This window comes from Danio aesculapii, chromosome 18, assembly GCF_903798145.1.
Source record: "Danio aesculapii chromosome 18, fDanAes4.1, whole genome shotgun sequence".
Taxonomy (NCBI): domain Eukaryota; kingdom Metazoa; phylum Chordata; class Actinopteri; order Cypriniformes; family Danionidae; genus Danio; species Danio aesculapii.
Window position 1 is genome coordinate 50,147,789 of NC_079452.1, and position 22,157 is coordinate 50,169,945.

Here is a 22,157-nt window from a genome sequence, read left to right on the forward strand (position 1 = left end):
ACTGTTGCACTGAAGACCAAAAGTGAAGAATTTATGTTATTTATTATTTGATTGTTTAAGCTATCTTTTTAACAGAGTTGTTGAATGTTAAAATAAGGTATTAAATAAAAAATAAGGAACATCCTGGATCTGTTTCTTCACTCTTCTTTATTCTTTTCTTTATGTATTATAGAAGTATCGGATCGAGTTTCAGTATTAGTAGATGCTCAAAATCAAATGACTCGGACTCAAACTAAAGGACAAAAAAAACCTGTTTGGGACACCCTTAATAAATAAATATCTTATTATAAATATAATTATTAACATTTATCAATTATCAATTATTTTGATTATTGATAATAATTAAATAAATGATGTATAATAAAATTGAACTTGCCATGTGACCAAAAAAAAAGATATAAACGCACATACACACACGCACTTTGTCTATATCTGTTAATAATCTGTCTCCATAGGCATTTCACTCGGTTAGGGAATCACATCGCATCAGAGTACTTCTTTTGAAAGTATAAACAGTTTTTTCTAGCTTGTTTTGCCTTAATTGCTTTGATAGCTGACTTTGAACAGAATGTAAGAGGCCAATTATCACAGGTGATGCTCATGTCGTGAATGAGGGTGAGAGATAAATGCGTAGAGATCAGTCTAATTACAAGGTCACACCGGCTCAGTCCCAGCTGGCTGGTCCTGCCCTCTGGGTACCTGAACGCTCAGAATCCAGCAGTGAACTGTGGACCCGGGGCTTCCTCAGTGTCCTGTGAAAGCTGATCCAGCCGGACAGGAGGGAGGGACCGCTGCCTGTCTCCCAGGCCTGAGTGCTCTTTGCTGGGAAGCCGGAGCGCCGGAGCCAGGGGGCTTGGGTCACTCTGCCAGCTGGTGCTATGGCAGAGACTTTCTCTGGACCACATGAACCTCCCGCCATTTGTTATCGAGATCATTGAAGCTGACATGCTGATTTCAATGATATGTCACCCCTGGTCTCTCTATTTGATATAAGAGGCATCTCCTCCGATGCCAGAGAACATTACAGGCCCATGTGGCTTGTTTTCTCTGTTGACTCCCTTCCCTAAGGACAGCCTTTGACTGACAAGCCAGACCTTGTAATTTTTCTGAGGTGAAACGCACATATGCATGTACACTTAGAGTGCATGGTTGAACTTCATCATCTAGTTTGTCTCACCACGACCCACAACAAGGAATTCCTCAAGATTCCGGTCACGTAATTGCGTTACTCAACACTTTTCACCCACACATATTGCCCATTTCCTCTTTTTTGTGGGAGCAGGGATTTATTTTTACTTGCATCCTCATTTGCTTTGATTCTCTGGTATCTTGAAATTCTAAGAAGCCACAATACCCAGTGGTATACAAGTCGGCCCAGTGCGCTGGCAGAGAAGTGAGAGATAAAACATGGAAGACATGATGGCAGAGCAGAATTAGTACCCCAGCTACTACCTGATATGCTGGAAAGTTGTGAAAAGGTCAGCGTTCTTATTCCTGCTGTACAATTAGAAGAGAAATGCTAATATAATTACTGGATGGCTGGGATAGAATGACCTTATCAAAGACTGCCACAAGTTGGAGGGAACAAAGAGAAGTTTGGAGCAAAAAATCCCTCCAAAAAACATGACTCATAACATCACTTTCTCACACTTTGGTCACTCTAGGTGCTTCTAAGTATTTTCATAGATAATTTGTTGTGCTATTACTAGAAGTTAACACTTTACGATAAAAAACATCTGTATATGTCAGTCCCAGTGTTATGAGTGTATGAAGTCCCAGTGTTATGAGTGTATCTTTCATATGATTCTCAACTGATTCATTTAAAAATGAAACAACTTTGCAGGCACAGGATGTCAACATGACGTCATATTGTCGTTGTACCCCAACGTCATGGAGACGTTGGATTTTGTTTGGAAATGAAAATCGGGTAAATGTCAGATCCCAACATCAGGCTGTTGCCAATGTCAAGTGTCCAACGTAAAATCAACCTAAAATCAACCAAATATCAATGTCTAATAATGTTACACCTTAACGTTGTGTGGACATTACCACTATGACATTTGTCAGACGTTGGATTTTGGTCACTTTCCAACACAACCTAAAATCAACCAAATATCACTGTAATTTAACGTCGTTATTAGACGTCAAAATAACATCCTTAGATGCTGGCTAAACATTGAATTTTGGTCACCTGGCGTCACGACCTTAATCTAACCTAATATTAACGTCTTATGATGTTGTGTGCCTGTTGGGTCTTAACAAATGGATCATTGAATGATTGGCTCACTCAGCTTGTCCAAAAACAGATTCCTTCAGGAATAAAACATGGCAGTGTTGCTCTTAGATGCACAAAGTTGCTGATCTGATTTTGTTCGGAGCCGCTTTCATTGTCAAAACAGGGAAAAAAGTATCTTAAACTCACTCTATATTAACTTTTTATTTGTTGCACTGTTGCATACAATCAGTATCACATGTGACAGTGGCACTCATATGCTGATAATCAGGAAAATTGAACTGTTGCTTGTAGTGATGCTCCGATTGATCGGCCACCGATCATGATCGGTCGATATTGGCTAAAAATAGCTTGATTTGCTAACCCCAAAAGCACCGATCAAAAAAGTCGATCACTTGACGCAAATTTCTTGCACGACCTTTTCACACGTGCATGCACGGCGCACAGGTAAACAACAGCAGAGCGGAGCTTACCAGTGGCAACATGAGTTCCCCCGTCTTCTTCAAAGTGTCCAATAAAGACGTAAAGTTAGCCGTTTGCAATGTATGTCGTGATGAAATCCCTCGAAGTGGTAGCAAGCAACGGCATTTTAACACCACTAACATGATTGGGCATCTTAGAACATGCCGTAGAACTGAATATGCCGAGTATGAGTAGTATGATTAAATGACGTGAACCATACAGCAGGGATAGTATGAGGTGGAAAGACATGGTGTTCAGAATTATGGAATTTATTTGCCTCAACGAACAACCTGTGACCTGACAATGCCAAAAAACATGCAGAAAGCAATGAGAGACGCAGATTTCCCTGGCCTGCCGTGAGTGACACATTCTCCAGCTTGCTGTGCTTGTATGGCAAGCTGTTTTGACATTTAATCTATAGCCCGTACTAGTATCTGTTTTCATGTTACTTGTGTTTATTTTTTTAGTCACTATCTTTTCCATTAAGTGCTAGTACTTATTCACTAGATACTAGTGCTTATTCATTAGATACTAGTGCTTATTCATTAGTGCTTATTCATTAGATACTAGTCCTTATTCATTAGATACTAGTACCTATTAAACAGATGCAAGTACGTATTCATTAAATACTCGTACCTATTAAATAGATACAAGTTTTTTTTATTAGAAACCAGTACTTATTTTAATAGTGACTAGTAACTATTCTGTTGTTACTAGTAACAGATGTCAAATTTTTCTATTGATTTCTATTAGATCTGTCATTGAGATATCAACTATTCAGCGTTGACTAGTATGTATTCCAGCTGGGACTAGTACATACTTTTATGTACTGCTAGTTAATCATTAGGTACTGGTACTTATTAATTAGATACTAGTGCCTAATTAAGATACTAGTACTTATTCATTAGGTAATAGCACTTAATCATTAGATACAAGTATGTATTTAATAGGTACTAGTACTTATCCATTAAATACTAGTTTATCTGGTTGTGCCTCCTTGTTTCTCTGCCTTGTTATTTTGGAAGGATGACATGGGCTTACAGTAGCTTACAACATTATTTTATTGTTTGGATCTGATGTAGTTGGTTCCTCAACTACATCAGACATTCATTGTAATAACAGAAAAAGAAAACACTTGCCATAGTTTTGTCCTTTGTAGCAGTAGCCAGTTTTGGTGTAACAAGTTTTACATTTTGTTGCCAAGTATTAAATGTAATCAGTGTATTAAGAGACTACATCCTATTAAGCTGATCTGATGTGTGTTGGTCTGCCTGACTCCTCTTTGTTTGGAATAATTTTAAGTTACTCTGCCTCTGTTACTTATTTGGGAAAGATGGCCTACAGTAGCCTTAAGTTCTCATTTTCTAAAATAAACACTTGGTGGTTCTTTAAGATCGTGACTAGCCATTTCTACAGTTTTTTCCAATATAGTTAATTTAAAGTTAGTTTCATTTCTACAAATGGTGCAAACTCTGATAGATTATAGAGAAAAGATTCCCATTGCCCTGCCATTCTGTGATCAGCAGTGATCGTGTTTTTGTTGATTGGTAATCGGCCACAAAAATGCTGATTGGAGCATCTCTAGTTGCTTGTCTGGAATTATTAAACTATAACATAAATTCTATAGAAAAAAACACAGACCAGTAGAAGGATATTTATTGCTTCATTAGCTTAATTAAATTAAAGCGTCATTTTAACAGCGTTCTGCATTTACACAGCATGGTTCAAGTGACTCAATTCCTCAGATCTGATATGGCCCATGTACGTGTAAGCAGGAAAAAATCATATGGATTCTGATTTACTCAAATTCAGGCTTTGTTCATATGTGGACATTTATCCGATATGAATCGGATCTGTGTCTGCAGTGTGCGCAGGTAGATCGGATTTTCACCTTTTTATTAAAAACCTTAGCATCAACCTCAACATCAACACTGATGTTTTTATTTCGGGACAGACTTCCGAGTCCCAAACCTTGAATCTCATTCACAAGGACTAAAAAAAGCTATTATATTGTCCTGTAGCACAAGTATTTAAGCATGTTAACGAGAGAGAGAGAGAGAGCGCAACATCCGCCATGTTACCAATATAAACTAAAATAAAACTGTTGCATACATCACATACATAAATCACGCCATTGACATAGCATTAAAATGCCTACTAGTTTAAAAAGGCCTGGATTAAAAAGAAGATGGCAAAATGAGAACTTTTCTGTCATAAACTATAATAAAACACATTGTCTAAAAGAAAAAGAAAAAATAAACCCTGTGAACACATTAAATACAGGAATAGAGAAAAGAGCGCTCTTTTATTATCATCTTTAGTCAGCACCTGCTCTTTAATACCTGGTCATTGCGCCATTTGCCGTGTGCTGTGTAAATGCAGAGAATCGGATACGAGTCACTTTTAAAAGATGATTTAAGCAGGTCAGCAAAAAAATCAGACACAGTCTCAAAATTGGAATTGACCATCAAGATCTGCAGTGGAAATGCTGCCTAATAGTCTTCACACAGACAATATTAATAATAATGTGTCAAAACTGTCAGCTCACACACAAACTACAATAAATATATATAATGCCAATAAAATCACAGAGTCCCTTACTCAAAAATATTTTGTAATAAAAATATTTTTTGCTCGTTCAAACTATTTAAAATGAGCTAAAACAAGACAATTCTCGAGATTTCATTGGGACAACTTAATTGTTTTATGTTCAATCCACATAAATTTGTTAAAAGTGGCAAGTGAACTTAATTCGTGTTAGGACAACATGAATGAATTGTGTGGAAGCCTGCATTTTTTACAGTGCAAATATGACTTCATTATTAATTTACTATCTGTTATCTTAGTTTATTTCTTTTTCAAACTTAAACCAATACTCTTTGGAGCACTAAAACTTCTCTTTTGTTCAAAACAGCTGCTTTACAAGCACTTCTCATTAAAAGTATGGGAAGATGCCTGCTCATGTTGAGTTTCCAAACACGCGTTATAAACAACCCAAACTCAGAGCAGATGCTTTCATTTCAAGATTTCGTGTGGAGCATCATTTGCTGTAAACCAAGACACTGAAAACACCGGATTGTGAGCTCCTCATGCATTCAGTGACATGCTTCAAACACCTAGTGCATGTATTCAAATAGCCTCCATGAGCAACAGCATTCAATAATTACACTAAACCGTATTGAGATTTCGATGAATTTGGCATATGACCAAACTGAACAGATTAAAGCAGTGTCAAACTGAAACAAGAAACATCTGAAGTAAGTCACAGCACATCCCACTCTCTGAACTGGTGTGTAAAAAAGCTCCAGTGACCTCCCACGTGCCCTCAGAACTCTCAATGGCTTTTCACGGTCTTAGCAGAGACCAGAGAGATTGGGGTTGTTGTTTGAGGAGTCACCCGAAAGCCCTTGTTGCAGCTATAGAGTGCTTATTTGTGGTGTTCTGATACGGTGGTTGGCACACTATACTTAGCGCACGGATAACAACTGCAATTGTTATCACTGCAGTCACAAGCATGCATTGTGCTTCCCAAGGCTGAGAAGAATATACAGTAATTGCTCTTTTTTTTTGATCACTTATGAAGTTGAACATGAGTTAAAAGCTCTCATTTGCATTCACATGTGTCTACTGTATGCGTGTGTGTGTGTGTGTGTGTGTGTGTGTGTGTTACACCGTCCAGCACTGCAGCTGGAATAAATGGGTTTCTCTGGGTCAGCAGGCAACTACTCTTGAGTGCCCTGAACAGCAATGGAGTGGAACAGTGTCACCGCACACACACCATACAGCGGGACCCGTCCCGTACTAAAGGTGACATTTTCATCTGCTGCCTCTGAGGTCAACTCCAACCTGAACTACGCCACCTACTTCGACTATAGCTTCCATTTCTCTTTCCGCCATTAAGTTGCACAATTAAATCTGCCATTTACGGTAGAAAAGAGCATTTAATGATGATATAGTTGGAAAAGGCTTGTCCAGGGAGATTTTTTGGAGGCTGCTTTTGCCTGTGTTTGCTCTGCAAGAGGAGTCTAATGACAGCTGGGAGGGAGCTGCTCTCTGTGGCTCTGGGAATTCACTCTGCTGTCTGCCGGAGCTCAACTTACTTCTCTCCCTGGACTGCTCAGGTATACAGTCCTGCTCCAGCAGCACACTCCATTCATTTCCTGTGTATCGATAATGAAAGCCGCTGTGTGTCATTGCCCTGTGTCATTGGAGGTGAATGGATTTAGATGAATGTGTGTCAACATAACATGTGTCTTGGACGGATTTGATTTGGTTCAGCGGTGACTGATAGGGAATAGGGATAGTATTTTAAGCAGTGACAGCAAGTGTGGTTTGCTTGTGGAATATTAAAATAGATTTTCATGTATATGTAAGTATTAGGTCAGTGCGATTAAAATACATAATAAAGACATTTAAAATGTTTCACAATGTTGCTGTTTCAAATACAGAAAATAGTCAGAGAATCTTGAAAAAACGCACAATTTCTTATTTATTTTTAAAGTTATTTTTTATAAAAAATATATATTTCTGGAGCATAGTTTTCTTAAAAATAATGTGACACTAATAATTCAGGTTTGCTATCAAAAGAAAATTAAGTACACTTGCCGGCCACTTTATTAGGTACACCTTACTAGTACCGGGTTGGACCTCCTTTTGCATTCAGATCTGCCTTAATCCTTCGTGGCATAGGTTCAACAAGTACTGGAAATATTCTTTAGAGATATTGGTCCATATTGACATGATAGCATCGCGCAGTTGCTGCAGATTTGTTGACTGCACATCCCTGATGTGAATCTCCTGTTCCACCATATCCCAAAGGTTCTTTATTGGATTGAGATCTGGTGACTGTGGAGGCCATTTGAGTACAATGAACTCATTGTAATGTTCAAGAAGCCAGTCTGAGATGATTTGCACTTTATGACATGGCGCATTATCCTGTTGGAAGTAGCCATCAGAAGATGGGTACACTGTGGTCATAAAGGGATGGACATGGTCAACAACAATACTCAGGTAGGCTGTGGCGTTGACATAATACTCAATTGGTACTAATGGGACCAAAGTGTGCCAAGAAAATATCCCCAACACCATTACACCACCACCACCACCAGCCTGAACCGTTGATACAAGGCAGGATGGATCCATGCTTTCATGTTGTTGATGCCAAATTCTGACTCTACCATCTGAATGTCACAGTAGAAATCGAGACTCATCAAACCAGGCAACGTTTTTTTCCATTGAAAAAATTTTGGTGAATTGTCCTGTGCGAATTGTAGACTCAGTTTCCTGTTCTTAGTTGACAGGAGTGGCACCCGGTGTGGTCTTCTGCTGCTGTAGCTCATCTGCCTTAAGGTTGAATGTGTTGTGTGTTCAGAGATGCTCTTCTGCATACCTCGGTTGTAACGAGTGGTTATTTGAGTTACTGTTGCCTTTCTATCAGCTCGAACCAGCCTGGCCATTCTCCTATGACCTCTGGGATCAACAAGGCATTTATGTCCACAGAACTTGCGCTCACTGGATATTTTCAGTTTTTCGACCCATGCTCTGTAAACCCTAGAGATGGTTGTGCGTGAAAATCCAAGTAGATCAGCACTTTCTGAAATACTTAGACCAGCCCGTCTGGCACCATGCCACATTCAAAGTCACTTAAATCAGCTTTCTTCCCCATTCTGATGCTCATTTTGAAATGCAGCAGATCCTCTTGACCATGTCTACATGCCTAAATGCATTGAGTTGCTGCCGTGTGATTGGCTGATTAGAAATTTGCCTTAACGAGCAGTTGGATAGGTGTACCTAATAAAGTGGCCGGTGAGTGTATGTTAAATTAGTAAATAGAAATTTTATTTCACATTATTACTGTTTTGTTGCTGTATTTTGAGTGTTCTTTTAGTCAAATGCAGTATTGTATTATCTTAAAAATCATACCAAGTTTAGTTAATGTACTGTGTAGTTAGCAATTTTACAATAAGTTCTCGTTTGTTAACATTAGATAACACACAGACACACAAACTCGTGTGTGTGTGTGTGTGTGTGTGTGTGTGTGTGTGTGTGTGTGTGTGACACTTTACAATAAAGTTCCATTTGTTAGCACTGAATAGGCCTGTGAAACAATTACGGTTTTTAATCTAATTAGTGACGATTAATTAATGTAATTAATCACAAATCGCACACCAATTTTATTTGAGAAATTACCACTAAAAGATCATTTAAAGCCATTACGGTGTTAAATGAGAAAAGTGTCAAATGCATGTTGGAAAAAACATCTTTACAAAAATGATCTAAATATATATTCTATTTGTTTCAATGTACAGTTCAATGCACACAAACGTTTAGACTACAATGGCATAAACAGTGGAACATAAAATAATGTCATTTGAATATTTTTTCATTCAGTGTAAGTCAATGGAAACCAAAACAGAAATGACGTGTGTGTGCATGTGTGTAATACAACATTATAAGCAATTAAGCACTGCAATCACCTGATTTAGAGTATAGATTCAGAGATACTGCTCTGCTCATTGGATTATATAGCATTGTACCATTTGAAATGAGGGTTTCTGCAAGCTGTGACCAATTAAAGTTGAACAAAGCCAGCTCATCTGCTCAGCTCTGCTTTGTAGGTCAGTGAAATTGGCGGAAGTAATCATACAGCTCTCTCTCTCTCTCTCTCTCTCTCTCTCTCTCTCTCTCTCTCTCTCTCTCTCTCTCTCTCTCTCTCTCTCTCTCTCTCTCTCTCTCTCTCTCTCTCTCTCTCTCTCTCTCTCTCTCTCTCTCTCTCACATGCACATGCTCTCCAACTTCTTTTCCGCCGTAGGCACAGCTTTCCATGTCATCTCTGTTAGTTTTGCCATGTGCACGACACATCCTGCTCATCTTGAGTGTTCATATGCTCATCCACGATGGCGTTCTGATGCTTCCATATTATGAAAGTAAATCTGCTGCTATCCTCGCTGTACGACACTTGTTAAACATGAGAGCTGAACAAATGCATAATTCATTTTCAGGCTTTTGAAGGCTCCTGAATGAGCTCCTCGTGGATAATAGGACACATGCTTGGCTTGGCTCACTGTATAGCTGGATCAGAAGCAAAGCGTATAGCTTGCTACATAATGGCCGGTCATCTCTAGAAAAGTCAGTTAGTTCTAGGCAGTGGCGGACACGTATACAAGAAAAGTACAGAAAACTGTAATGAAATTAATTGATTATTTGCAATTAATCACATCCAAAATAAAGATTGTTTTTACATAATATGTGTGTGTGTATTAGATATATTTATTATGTATATGTGATACACACACATATATAGAAACAAAACTACACAAAATAATTTTGTTACATAGAAATTTTATATATATGTGTGTGTGTGTATATGTATATGTATATGTATGTATATATATATACATATATATATATATACATATACATATACATATATATACATATATATATATATATATATATATATATATATATATATATATATATATATATATATATATATATATATATATATATATATACATATATATATATACATATATATATATACATATATATATATATATACATATATATATATATATATATATATATATATATATATATATATATATATATATACATATATATATATATATATATATATACATATATATACATATATATATATATATATATATATACATATATATATATATATATACATATATATATACATATATATATATATATATATATATATATACATATATACATATATATATATACATATATATACATATATATATATATATATATATATATATATATACATATATATATATATATATATATATATATATATACATATATATATATATATATATATATATATATATATATATATATATAAATGCCAATCTTCTTAGTTTTTTCTTACTTTATTTTAAATAATTGAACAGCAATCAGCACAAAATATTTTTTGTATCATCTCGATTTGCACAGTAAGACCCCGAATCGTCTCCTCAAGGGTAACATGTTCTTAAATTCTCATGTTTGCTTCCCAACCTACCATTTTAAAGCAGTCTGTACAAGTTGAGCAAGTTTTGATGTTGATTGGTCATTTTTAAGCACCGTAGTGAAGTAAAAATACTTCTTGTTCAGCAGTGTTTCTGGGCGTTTTATGTGTGACCTGCAGAAGTGTATATACAGCTCGTGTTACAGTGATGGCCCTGCAGGAAGAGGCTGTCAGAGGATGCAGCAGGAGTGATGGAGCCCACTGTCTCTCTAATGGGCTGATTGCACAGGCTGTGGAGCCTCTGTTGCGTTCCTCTCGCTGACCTTCTGTCTGACCTGCCATGACATCAGTGTGGCAGCTCTGCGTCTGCTTGACTCATTATCGCACAGTATCATGGCCCAGGATAGACAGACACCACTGAAACAATTAGTCTTTATCAGATCCCCGTAGACAGTCCAGAATCACCGTAAAGGTCTCCACTACAATAGTTGAGGAAATTATTTTGATCTGTGATTTGCGCTTGAAGTATTTGTTCGATTTCTGGTAATGAAATGGTGGGAACTTCATTTCTGTTCACATGACATTTGACGTAATAGTCATTTGTCTGAAAACGAGAGAGAGAGAAAGAGAGAGAGAGATGCATAGATAGGTTTAATAACAAAATTATTATAGTATATTATGGAATGTAAAGTCCTGACTTGAAGTTCAAGTGGAATTCACACACTGTAAATAGTAGGGCTGTATAATATATCAATAAATAATTGTTCTCATGATAATATTATTTGCAATATCCATCTCACGCAAAAAGTTCAATAAATTAATTTTATGTGCCAAACAATTGTGTGCTTCATGCATAGGTTGTTTATCCAAAATTGACCAATCAGATGGGGCCTTTACTATTTTCATCCCTGCTTTTCCAGTAGGTGAACCTAGAGCTGAAAATGAATACTAATGCAGGAGACAAGAGAGGAAAATGACCAATAAGAATCTGTGTTTCTACTAGGCATGGGCGGTATAAGATTCTGAGAGTATGATAACCTTGGATAAAAATATCACGGTTTCAGGATTTCACGGTATTGTGATTACTGCTCTAAAATATATTCTTTTTAAATGTCTGGGTAAAAAACAAAAACTTTTTTCCCATTTGAAAGCAATATATTTTATTTTTTTAAAGATTTATAATATTTTGGAGCAGTAAACATTTTATGCTAAATAATTCAAATAAATAATTGACTTCTGCTGTCTTCATTAGTTTCAAAACCACTGATTTCTTTACAATTTAAAATGACATCTTTGGATATCTTTTCTGCTGAAGATACTGTTGTCCTAAAAAAAATGTAAATAAAAAATCTTACACACCTTGGGAACGGTATTACAGAATATTTAAAGTGTAAATGTTGTCACTTTGACAGTTTTTTATTTAATTGGCTCAGAAAAATATCTATTACCTGTTTATTTTAGTATGATTATTACACAAACAGTTAAAGTCAGAATTATTAGCCCCCCTTTGATTTTTATTTATTTATTTTTTTTATAAATATTACCCAAATCATGTTTAACAGAGCAAGGATATTTGCACAGTAGTTCCTATAATATTTTTTCTTCTGGAGAAAGTCTTATTTGTTTTATTTTGGCTAGAAAAGAAACAGTTTTTAATTTTTAATAACATTTTAAGGTCAAAACTATTAGCCCCTTTAAGCTATATTTTTTTCGATAGTCTTCAGAACAAACCATCATTATACATTTACTTGCCTAATTACCCTAATCCTGCCTAGTTAACCTAATTAACCTAGTTATGCCTTTAAATGTCACTTTAAGCTGTATAAAAGTGTCTTGAAAAATACCTAGTAAAATTGTATTTACTGTCATCATGGCAAAGATAAAATAAATCAGTTATTTGAAATAAGTTATTAATACTAATATGGTTAGAAATGTGTGTCTCGGTCAAACAGAAATTGGGGGAAAAAATAAACGAGGGCTAAAATTCAAAGGGGCTAATAATTCTGACTTCAACTTATTGAATTATGCAACCCCCTGAATTGTAGAAGTGTATTCTTTCTAATTGCCTTGCTGTGGGTATTTCCTTACTGTTATTACTTGTAATCACAACAAATGCTGTTGAGTTTACCTTATTTTGAGTATGACACATTAATTTAAAAATATACCATTTTTAAATTATAAATCATTGTGTTAACAAATAAAAGATTGTTGGGTGTTGAGAGATCATTTAGATTGAAAATATTGAAAAATGTTTGTGTCAACAATTTACTGAGGATATCTTCTTGTTTCCTCACAGGTTACCTTCACAAAGCGGAAGTTTGGTTTGATGAAGAAAGCTTATGAGCTGAGCGTATTGTGTGACTGTGAGATTGCCCTGATTATATTCAACAGCTCGAACAAACTCTTTCAGTATGCCAGCACTGACATGGACAAAGTCCTACTTAAGTACACAGAATACAATGAACCCCACGAGAGCAGAACCAACTCTGACATTGTGGAGGTAAGTGTGGTCTGCTTCTGATAACATACAGTATTTCTAATTCTTGTCTTTGGTGATTGGAAGAATTTTACAAAAACTGTGATTTTATCTGTAATGTACTGTGGCATCAAAAAAGTAATTGGACACTTTTGAACATTTTTAGTAAAAGAAATCTGTAAAAAATCTCAAAACAAGTGACTTCTTCCAATATATTTCCACTTCTTGTAGCCATTTTGCTCTTTAGTTTTAACCAACAGGCTCAAGAAGATTTAAAATTTATTTATTTATTTATTAGTTTATTTATTTATTTATTTATTTATTTATTAGTTTGTTTGTTTGTTTATTTATTTATTTATTGACTTATTGACTTCTTTCTTTCTTTATTTACTTATTTATTTATTGACTTGTTTATTTATTTATTTATTAGTTTGTTTGTTTATTTATTTATTTATTTATTTATTGACTGTTTGTTTATTTATTGACTTATTGACTTCTTTCTTTCTTTGTTTACTTATTTATTTATTTATTGACTTGTTTATTTAGTTATTTATTGACTTTTTTCATTTATTTATTTGTTTACTGACTTATTTAATTAATTAACTTATTTATTTATTTTTTGTTTGTTATTTGTTTATTTATTGACTTAATTTATTTATTTACTGATTAATTTTTATTTATTTATTTATTTACTTATTTATTTTTCATTCATTCATTTATTTATATATTTTTTTACTTATTTATTGACTTATTTAATTAATTAATTAATTTTCTTATTTATTTACTTATTGTTTGTTGGTTTAATGTAATTTTAAATTAAATAAAATTTTATTTCATTACATTTTTTATTTTATTTTATTTTATTTTACTAAGGAATAAATGCATGTCACATGGTTGTATGTTTTGTTACATAATGTGAAGACGTGAAGACCTGTGACTTAAGTGTCCTAATACTTTTTCACTGCTTTATTTTACAATTTAATTACCAATTAGTACATCAGTTTGTTAGTGTTTACAAAAGTAGTCAGTTTTATTTTGAAGTTTAGAAAGGATCTATGCACAAATGTTCAGCATTTGTGTCCTATAGTGCCTTACGGTAGGGAACAAACTGATGTCTGGACAACATGTAACAGTTTCCTTCTCATCCGAGCTTAGATAGGGTTCAGGACGTCTGCAGCCGCTGATAATCCAGACGTATTTGACTACCGCAACTGACAAAGGCAACATAGATCATGAGACAGACCCTTAACTGAACTGGGCACACTGCACAAAACATCCTTTTTTTTGTCCACTGTTCATGTTTGCCTCAATTAATGAGTGTGTAAAAATTTCAGTTTATACAATTCGGAAAAATTGTTTGTTCATCATAAAGCCTTCCCAGCTGGCCATAGGAGTGCTGCGCTAACCAAAACCATACTACTGTAGTGTTTAGGGCACAAGAAGCAGGTTTTGCCTGGCACACACTGTCCTCATTTGTCAAAACTACATTCCAGTTTTATAGGTCAAGACCCTCAGTGAGCAAAGAATGCATTTAAAACCAATCTGACGTCATTTTAGATTCAGTACTTTCTTTCTTACTTACTAAATAGAAAAAATGGGAGGGATGAAATGTATTTTTTGAGGGTGAATTTTAAGTCTAGATTGGCTTGGATTGGATTTATATATTATTATTGTCTAAAATTGAATAGATAGCTAGATGGATAGTTAGGTTTAGGAGAAGTAATGCAATTTTATATTAAAATATTGCTCTGTGCTTTAAACAATGTAATTCTGTGTAAATATAATAATAAGCCATCTTAATATGCTACCAGAAGCCAAAAATTAAACAAAACATTTTCAAACAATATAATTATGTCTTTTAGTTCCCCCATAGTGCAACAAATTCTGGCATTTTTTTTGAAATCATGCATAAAAAAAGAATAGAAAATGTTTTAAAAAGATGTATTAAGTATATGAGAATTGGTTAAAGAGTAATATTATAATATTTATATGAAAATAATAATAAGATATCGTTAGCTATCTGTATGGTACTTGTGAAAGCATTATTTTATGACTGTTGTTTTATTATTATGCAGTTTTATAATTTAAGTTAACAACATTTAAAAAATATTCACCTTAAATAAAGTATTGTCGCTGTTATGAAGCGGACAGGAGACAGAGGTAAGGAAACGTTAGGGTGTTTATTAAATGACAACAAGGAGCACATGAAGGATAGCCAGGAGGATCAGGAATGATGTTGGGGTCTTTTCCTCCGTGGCTGGGTAACAGGAATACACGAGGATGGACAGCACACACCAGATACAGCTGACAGAGGATGACACAGACTTGGAAGGACTGGAAGACAGGACGATTCGGGAGGACCAGGAAGACTAGGAGGAATACAAAGAGAACAGGTAAGTAAATCGTTTGTTTAGCTGAGGATGACTACGCTGAGTGGTCGCTCAGTTGTCCGCTTTCGTCGAGACGAGCCCGGACAATGAGCGACTGGAGTGCTGTGCTTTTATCTGGTGCTCGTGAATGTGATGCAGCTGTGTGCTCATTAGAAGTCAGGTGATGGTGATCTTCGTGAGTGGGGGTCGTGAGAGCCTGACCAATCCATGACAGTACCCCCCTCCCCAGGGCCCGCTCCTGAGGGCCGACACCTCCGACGCCGTGGTGGTCTCCCTCTGCCTCTAGGCGCTGGGAACTCAGGGTGGCTCTCATGAAACTCCACCATGAGACTAGGATCGAGAATATCAGCTCTGGGAACCCATGTCCTTTCTTCGGGGCCGTACCCTTCCCAGTCCACCAGGTACTCCAACTGGCCACCACGACGTCGGGAACGCAAGATCTCCTTCACTGCGTAGACGGCTCCTTCTTCTAGGCGCAGTGGAGGAGGGGGTTCCTCTTCGTGGTCAGGCTCTGTGGAGGGAAGAACAGGATCGTGATAGGGTTTCAGGAGTGATACGTGGAATGTAGGGTGAATACGGTAGTGAGAGGGTAATTGTAGTTTGTAGGTGACGGGGTTAACCTGTTCCACGATGGTGAAGGGACCAACAAATCGGGGACTTAACTTGCGAGAGGGCAGTCGCATGCGTATGTCCCGGGTGGATAGCCACACCTTTTGTCCGGGTGTGTATCTGGGTTCTTCAGACCTTCTCCTATCGGCGGTTACCTTGCTTCGACGGACTGCCCTCTGCAGATGTTGATGAGCCTCGTCCCAGACTCTCTCGCTCTCCCGGAACCAGTGATCCACTGCGGGGACATCAGATGGTTCGCCATCCCAGGGAAAGAGCGGTGGTTGGAAGCCCAGGACGCACTGGAATGGCGTGAGTCCGGTGGAGGGTTGCCGCAGTGAATTTTGGGCATATTCTGCCCAGCCCAAATACTGGCTCCAGGAGTTCTGGTGACCACTGCAGAAGGTCCTCAGGAACCGTCCCACCTCCTGAATCTTCCTCTCTGTCTGCCCGTTGGTTTGGGGATGATATCCAGAAGAGAGGCTGACGGCCACACCTAGGAGCTTGAAGAAGGCTTTCCATAGACGTGAGATGAACTGTGGACCTCTGTCCGACACAATATCTTCTGGAATACCAAATGACCTGAAGACTTGATTAAAGATATTGTCGGCAGTTTCAAAGGCTGTGGGAAGACCTTTCAGAGGGATTAGTTTGACAAACTTTGAGAATCTATCTACTATGACTAGAATACAGGTATTACCTTCTGACGAAGGGAGGTCAGTGATAAAGTCCACTCCTAGGTGTGACCAGGGACGGTTCGGAATCGGCAAGGGATGGAGCTTTCCAGCGGGTAGATGACGTGGGCTCTTGGATTGGGCACAGTCCTTACAGCCCTGAACATATTGCCTCACATCCCTTGCCATGTTTGGCCACCAGAATCGTTGGGATACTAGCGAGAGAGTATTGTTGATCCCTGGATGTCCAGTGCCTAGCGAGGTATGTAAGGAGTGGATCAGATCTACCCGGTGTTCAGGTGGTATGAACTGCCGATGAGGAGGGCATCCCGGCGGAGCAGGGGCTTCCGGAGTGGCAACGACTGGAGGAGCGTTCCAGGTGATCGGACAAATGGAGATGTGTTCGGGAAGAATCTTCGTTGGGAGTTCTTCATGATCGTGATGCTCGTGTAAACGAGAGAGAGCGTCTGCTCTTAGATTCTTGGGTCCTGGACGATAGGAAATGGAGAAATCAAAACGTGAGAAGAAAAGTGACCATCTGGCTTGACGTGGACATAGTCTCTTGGCCTCTTTGATGTATTGGAGGTTTTTGTGATCTGTGATCACCTGGAACGGATGTTTGGCTCCCTCCAACCAGTGACGCCACTCCTCCAAGGCTAGCTTGATTGCTAGAAGCTCCCTGTCTCCTATGCTGTAATTCTGCTCCGCCGGGCTCAACTTCCGAGAGAAATAGGCACAGGGATGCAGTCGGGGCGGTGTATCATGATGTTGAGATAATACTGCCCCGACGCCGGTGGTGGATGCGTCCACTTCCACCACGAAAGGAAGATTTGGGTCAGGATGAGTCAGGAGTGGGGCCCTTGTGAACTCCTTCTTAAGAAGGCGGAAGGCTGCGGCTGCTTCTTTGGTCCACTCCAGTCCTTTGGGTTTACCCTTGAGGAGATTAGTGAGAGGTGATGTAATCCTGCTGTAGTCCTTGATAAACCGTCTATAAAAGTTAGCAAACCCAAGAAACCTCTGGAGCTCCTTAATGGAAGTGGGTTCTGACCAGGATAGAACAGCCTCAATTTTCTTCCCATCCATACGTATACCGGTTTGGTCAATGATGTATCCCAAGAAATGAATCGACTTCTGGTGGAATGAGCATTTCTCCGCTTTGAGGTAGAGGTGATGTTCTCTCAATGTGTGTAGGACCTCCGCAACGTGTTGGCGATGTTCGGCCTCACTCCGGGAGTAAATGAGGATGTCATCTATGTACACTATTACACAGTGGTGAAGAAACTCCCGGAGGACTTCATGAATGAAGTTTTGGAATACGGAGGGGGCGTTGACCAGACCGTAAGGCATGACCTCATATTCATAGTGGCCAGTAGGGGTCACGAATGCTGTCTTCCATTGGTCCCCCTCACGTATTCTTATCAGATTATACGCGCTGCGGAGGTCCAATTTAGTGAAGACTTTAGCTTCTCGGAGCTGTTCCAAAGCGGCTGGTACCAGAGGAAGGGGATATCGGTATTTTACTGTACCGTTATTTAGGACCCTGTAGTCGATGCATGGACGCAGCCCTCCGTCCTTCTTGGCCACAAAGAAGAAGCTTGAGGCGGCTGGTGATTTTGAGTGACGTATGTACCCCTGACTCAGAGCCTCCCTTATGTAATCTTCCATTGCCTGATTCTCTGGAAGCGAGAGCGGGTAGATCCTACCTCTTGGCAACTGGGCATCTGGAACTAGGTCGATCGCGCAGTCCCATGGCCGATGCGGCGGTAGCTGGGAAGCTCTCTTGGGGCAGAAGACATCATGAAAGGAGCTGTACTCCTTAGGAATGTGGATAGACTGCTTCTCAGGAGGGCTCTCGACCGATGTTGCAAACAAAGAAATGGGGTTCCGACCTTGAAGAGGGAGATTTGGAAAACAGGCAGGTGTACATCCAGATCCCCATTTCTTTATCTCTCCTGTGCCCCAAGAGATGATGGGATCGTGCTTCACCAGCCACGGGCGCCCTAGAATGATGTCCATATTTGCACCCTCCAGAACCAGAAATTGAATCCTCTCTTGATGTAACAACCCCACTTGAAGAAGGATGTCTTCGCATTGTCGATGGATACGGGTCGAAGATCGAGTGCACTGGGTTATCGGTTGTATCTGGTATATATGCGAGGACGCCTCAGTACGGAGGTGGAGTTGACGACAGAGGGATTGGGAGATGAAGTTCCCTGCTGACCCGGAGTCGATGAGGGCTGTGACAAGGAGAGAAATAGAGGCAGTAGTTATTTGTACGGTGGTAGTAAGTGGTTTACATTGTTCAATATTCGTACTGAATACACTCACTGAAGTCCGAATGGGACGAAGGGGACACTCCATACGGGTGTGTCCACTGACACCGCAGTATAGACACAGACCCCGGGTCAGCCTCCTCTGTCGTTCCGCTGATGTCAGTCTTCCAGACTCTATTATCATGGGTTCTGGTTCTGGAGAGGCTGTTGACTCAGGCGATTGGAGGAGTGCAGACGAGGGGGTGATGGTGTCCTGTTGATAGGAACGGAGACGATCGGAACATCGGAGAGAATGTTGGATGAATCTCTCCAGACCCATTGTATCATCTAATGTGGCCAGTTGGATTCGGAGCGTGGGTTCCAAGCCGAGCCGGTACGTGGTCAACAACGATCTCTCATTCCATCCACTTGCAGCTGCTAGAGTGCGAAACCGGAGAGCATATTCCTGTGTAGATAGAGTACCTTGCTTTAGATGATACAGCTGCTCTCCAGCGGCTACTTCCCCATCAGAACGTCCAAACACCTCTTTGAAATACTCCGTGAAGGTAGTGATGGAATTCATGACCGGCCCGGCTTGGTTCCAGATCGTCTCAGCCCATTTAAGTGCAGGTCCAGAGAGTAGAGATACGATGTAGGCGATCTTCGACTTATCTGTGGGATATAGAGAAGGTTGCATTTCGAATATGAGGGAACATTGTAACAGAAAACCATTGCACTCCCCCGCTCCGCCTGAGTAGGGCGCTGGTCGGGCCATGGGACTGGAAGGAAGGGCCGAAGAAGAAACTGTGGAGGCGGAAGTGCTCGGTGCTGGTGGTGCGTTGGAAAGTGGAGCTGGTGGCTGTAGAATCCGCTTCAACTGGTCCACCAGCTCTTGAAGGTGATCGGGGGTGCTCATGTTGTCGTCGTTAAGGGTCCGGGCTTCTGTTATGAAGCGGACAGGAGACAGAGGTAAGGAAACGTTAGGGTGTTTATTAAATGACAACAAGGAGCACATGAAGGATAGCCAGGAGGATCAGGAATGATGTTGGGGTCTTTTCCTCCGTGGCTGGGTAACAGGAATACACGAGGATGGACAGCACACACCAGATACAGCTGACAGAGGATGACACAGACTTGGAAGGACTGGAAGACAGGACGATTCGGGAGGACCAGGAAGACTAGGAGGAATACAAAGAGAACAGGTAAGTAAATCGTTTGTTTAGCTGAGGATGACTACGCTGAGTGGTCGCTCAGTTGTCCGCTTTCGTCGAGACGAGCCCGGACAATGAGCGACTGGAGTGCTGTGCTTTTATCTGGTGCTCGTGAATGTGATGCAGCTGTGTGCTCATTAGAAGTCAGGTGATGGTGATCTTCGTGAGTGGGGGTCGTGAGAGCCTGACCAATCCATGACAGTCGCCTATCCAAGTTTTAAGAACAACAAATTATAACTTGACTTCTAGTTGATCATTTGGTATCAGAAGTGGCTTGATTTTTTTATTATTTAATTAGGACAGTAATGTCTGACTTTGCTTAGACAAAAAGACTTATCACTTAACAGAAATAATGTACAGTGTAGAATATAAATTAAAAGTGCAGTTGAAAAATAATTAATATTATGTATGACTCCCATGAGCTTGGAGGACTCCATTCATACATCTCTGCAATGACTCAAATAACTTATTAATAAAGTCATCTGGAATGACAAAGAAAGCACTCTTGCAGGAGCTCATCAAGATTCTTTGCATTCATCCTGAATGCCTCCTCCATCTTACTCCAGGCATGCTCAATAATGTTTATATCTTGTGACTGCCCTGGCCAATCCTGGAGCACTTTGACCTTTTTTGCTTGTAGAAACTTTGATGTGGAGGCTGAAATATGAACAGGAGTGCTATCTGTTGCATCCTATCTGAGGATTTGCCCTCTTCTGTAGTTTGTAATGTAATGGGCAGCAGAAATGTCTTGATACCTCAGACTATTGATGTTGCCATCCACTCTGCAGATCTCTCGCACGCCCCCATACTGAACGTAACCACAAATCACGATTTTTTCCTTCACCAAACTTGACTGATTTCTGTGTGAATCTTGAGTCCATGCAGGTTCTAATAGGTCTTGTGCAGTATTTGTGATGACTGGGATGCAGATCGAGAGAGGATTCATTGAAAAAAATGACCTTCTTCCACTTTTCCAAATGATCAACAAGAAAGTTATTATTTGTTGCTCTTGCCACTGGGATCCACAACAAAAAATGTTTCTCAGCTTTTATTTTCATTAGAACAAAAACTTTAAGACAAACATTTCCAGGGTATAAATTATTTGGGGCTTAACTGTACATGATGTCTGCAAAAGAAAGAATATGCTTCAGGTTTTGAATAACTTAAGCGTGAGTAATTGAATTTATGACAAATCTTTTGGGTTTTTTTGAGCTTAAGTATTCTTTTAGTGTTTTACTTAAAAGAAGTCGAAAGTCTAAAGCTGCATAAAAGGAGTCAGCTGGCCTGAGTTATCTTTTATTGATGCTGATGACAGAGCTGGTGAATTACCTGCATGGCAGAGCTGTAGAAGAATGCACGAGGCCTGAGCTCTCCATCAGTGGCCCATCTGCTCTCTCTTCCCTGCGCCGACAGGGCCCTCACCTGCATTAAAAATGAATGGGTACACTTTCCCCCTTATGTAACAGTCACCCCATGTCAGCTTTGCCTCTTTACAGCAGCTTTTAAAGAAGATGCTGTGCCTCTTCTCAATGGCTTTGTGTCTTTCCCTCTGTGATTTTAAAGAATGGCAAATCACTGTGTTGCAAAACATCCTCACGCAGAACTAAAGAGCCTCTTTGTTGTTGTAAATTGCCATTCTGCATCTTTTTCCAAGCGAAAAGTGTTACTTCTGTCCTGTGAGTGTTTTGTAAGACATTACAAAACACATGCAAAGACACGTACTCTATGTCTGCACAATCAGGCATCACATAAAAAGTCAGCTCACTGTGCAGCCATACAAACATTTATTCAAAGTTCAGCTCCCTATAACCCAAAGATTGAGGCTTTTTCTGAAATCAGCTCATATGAAAGTGAAAAGCT

At 39.0% G+C, this 22,157-nt stretch overlaps 1 protein-coding gene across 14 annotated transcripts in view; it reads left to right on the top strand.

Moving 5' to 3' along the window:
- mef2aa (myocyte enhancer factor 2aa) overlaps positions 1-22,157 on the top strand; it is a 183,852-nt gene that overhangs the window by 74,708 nt on the left and 86,987 nt on the right. For all 14 annotated transcript variants that reach the window (XM_056478963.1, XM_056478961.1, XM_056478965.1 and 11 more), the window contains one exon: positions 12,985-13,188. In XM_056478963.1, the coding sequence (XP_056334938.1) occupies positions 12,985-13,188 (204 nt within the window). The remainder of the gene's footprint in view (positions 1-12,984; positions 13,189-22,157) is intronic.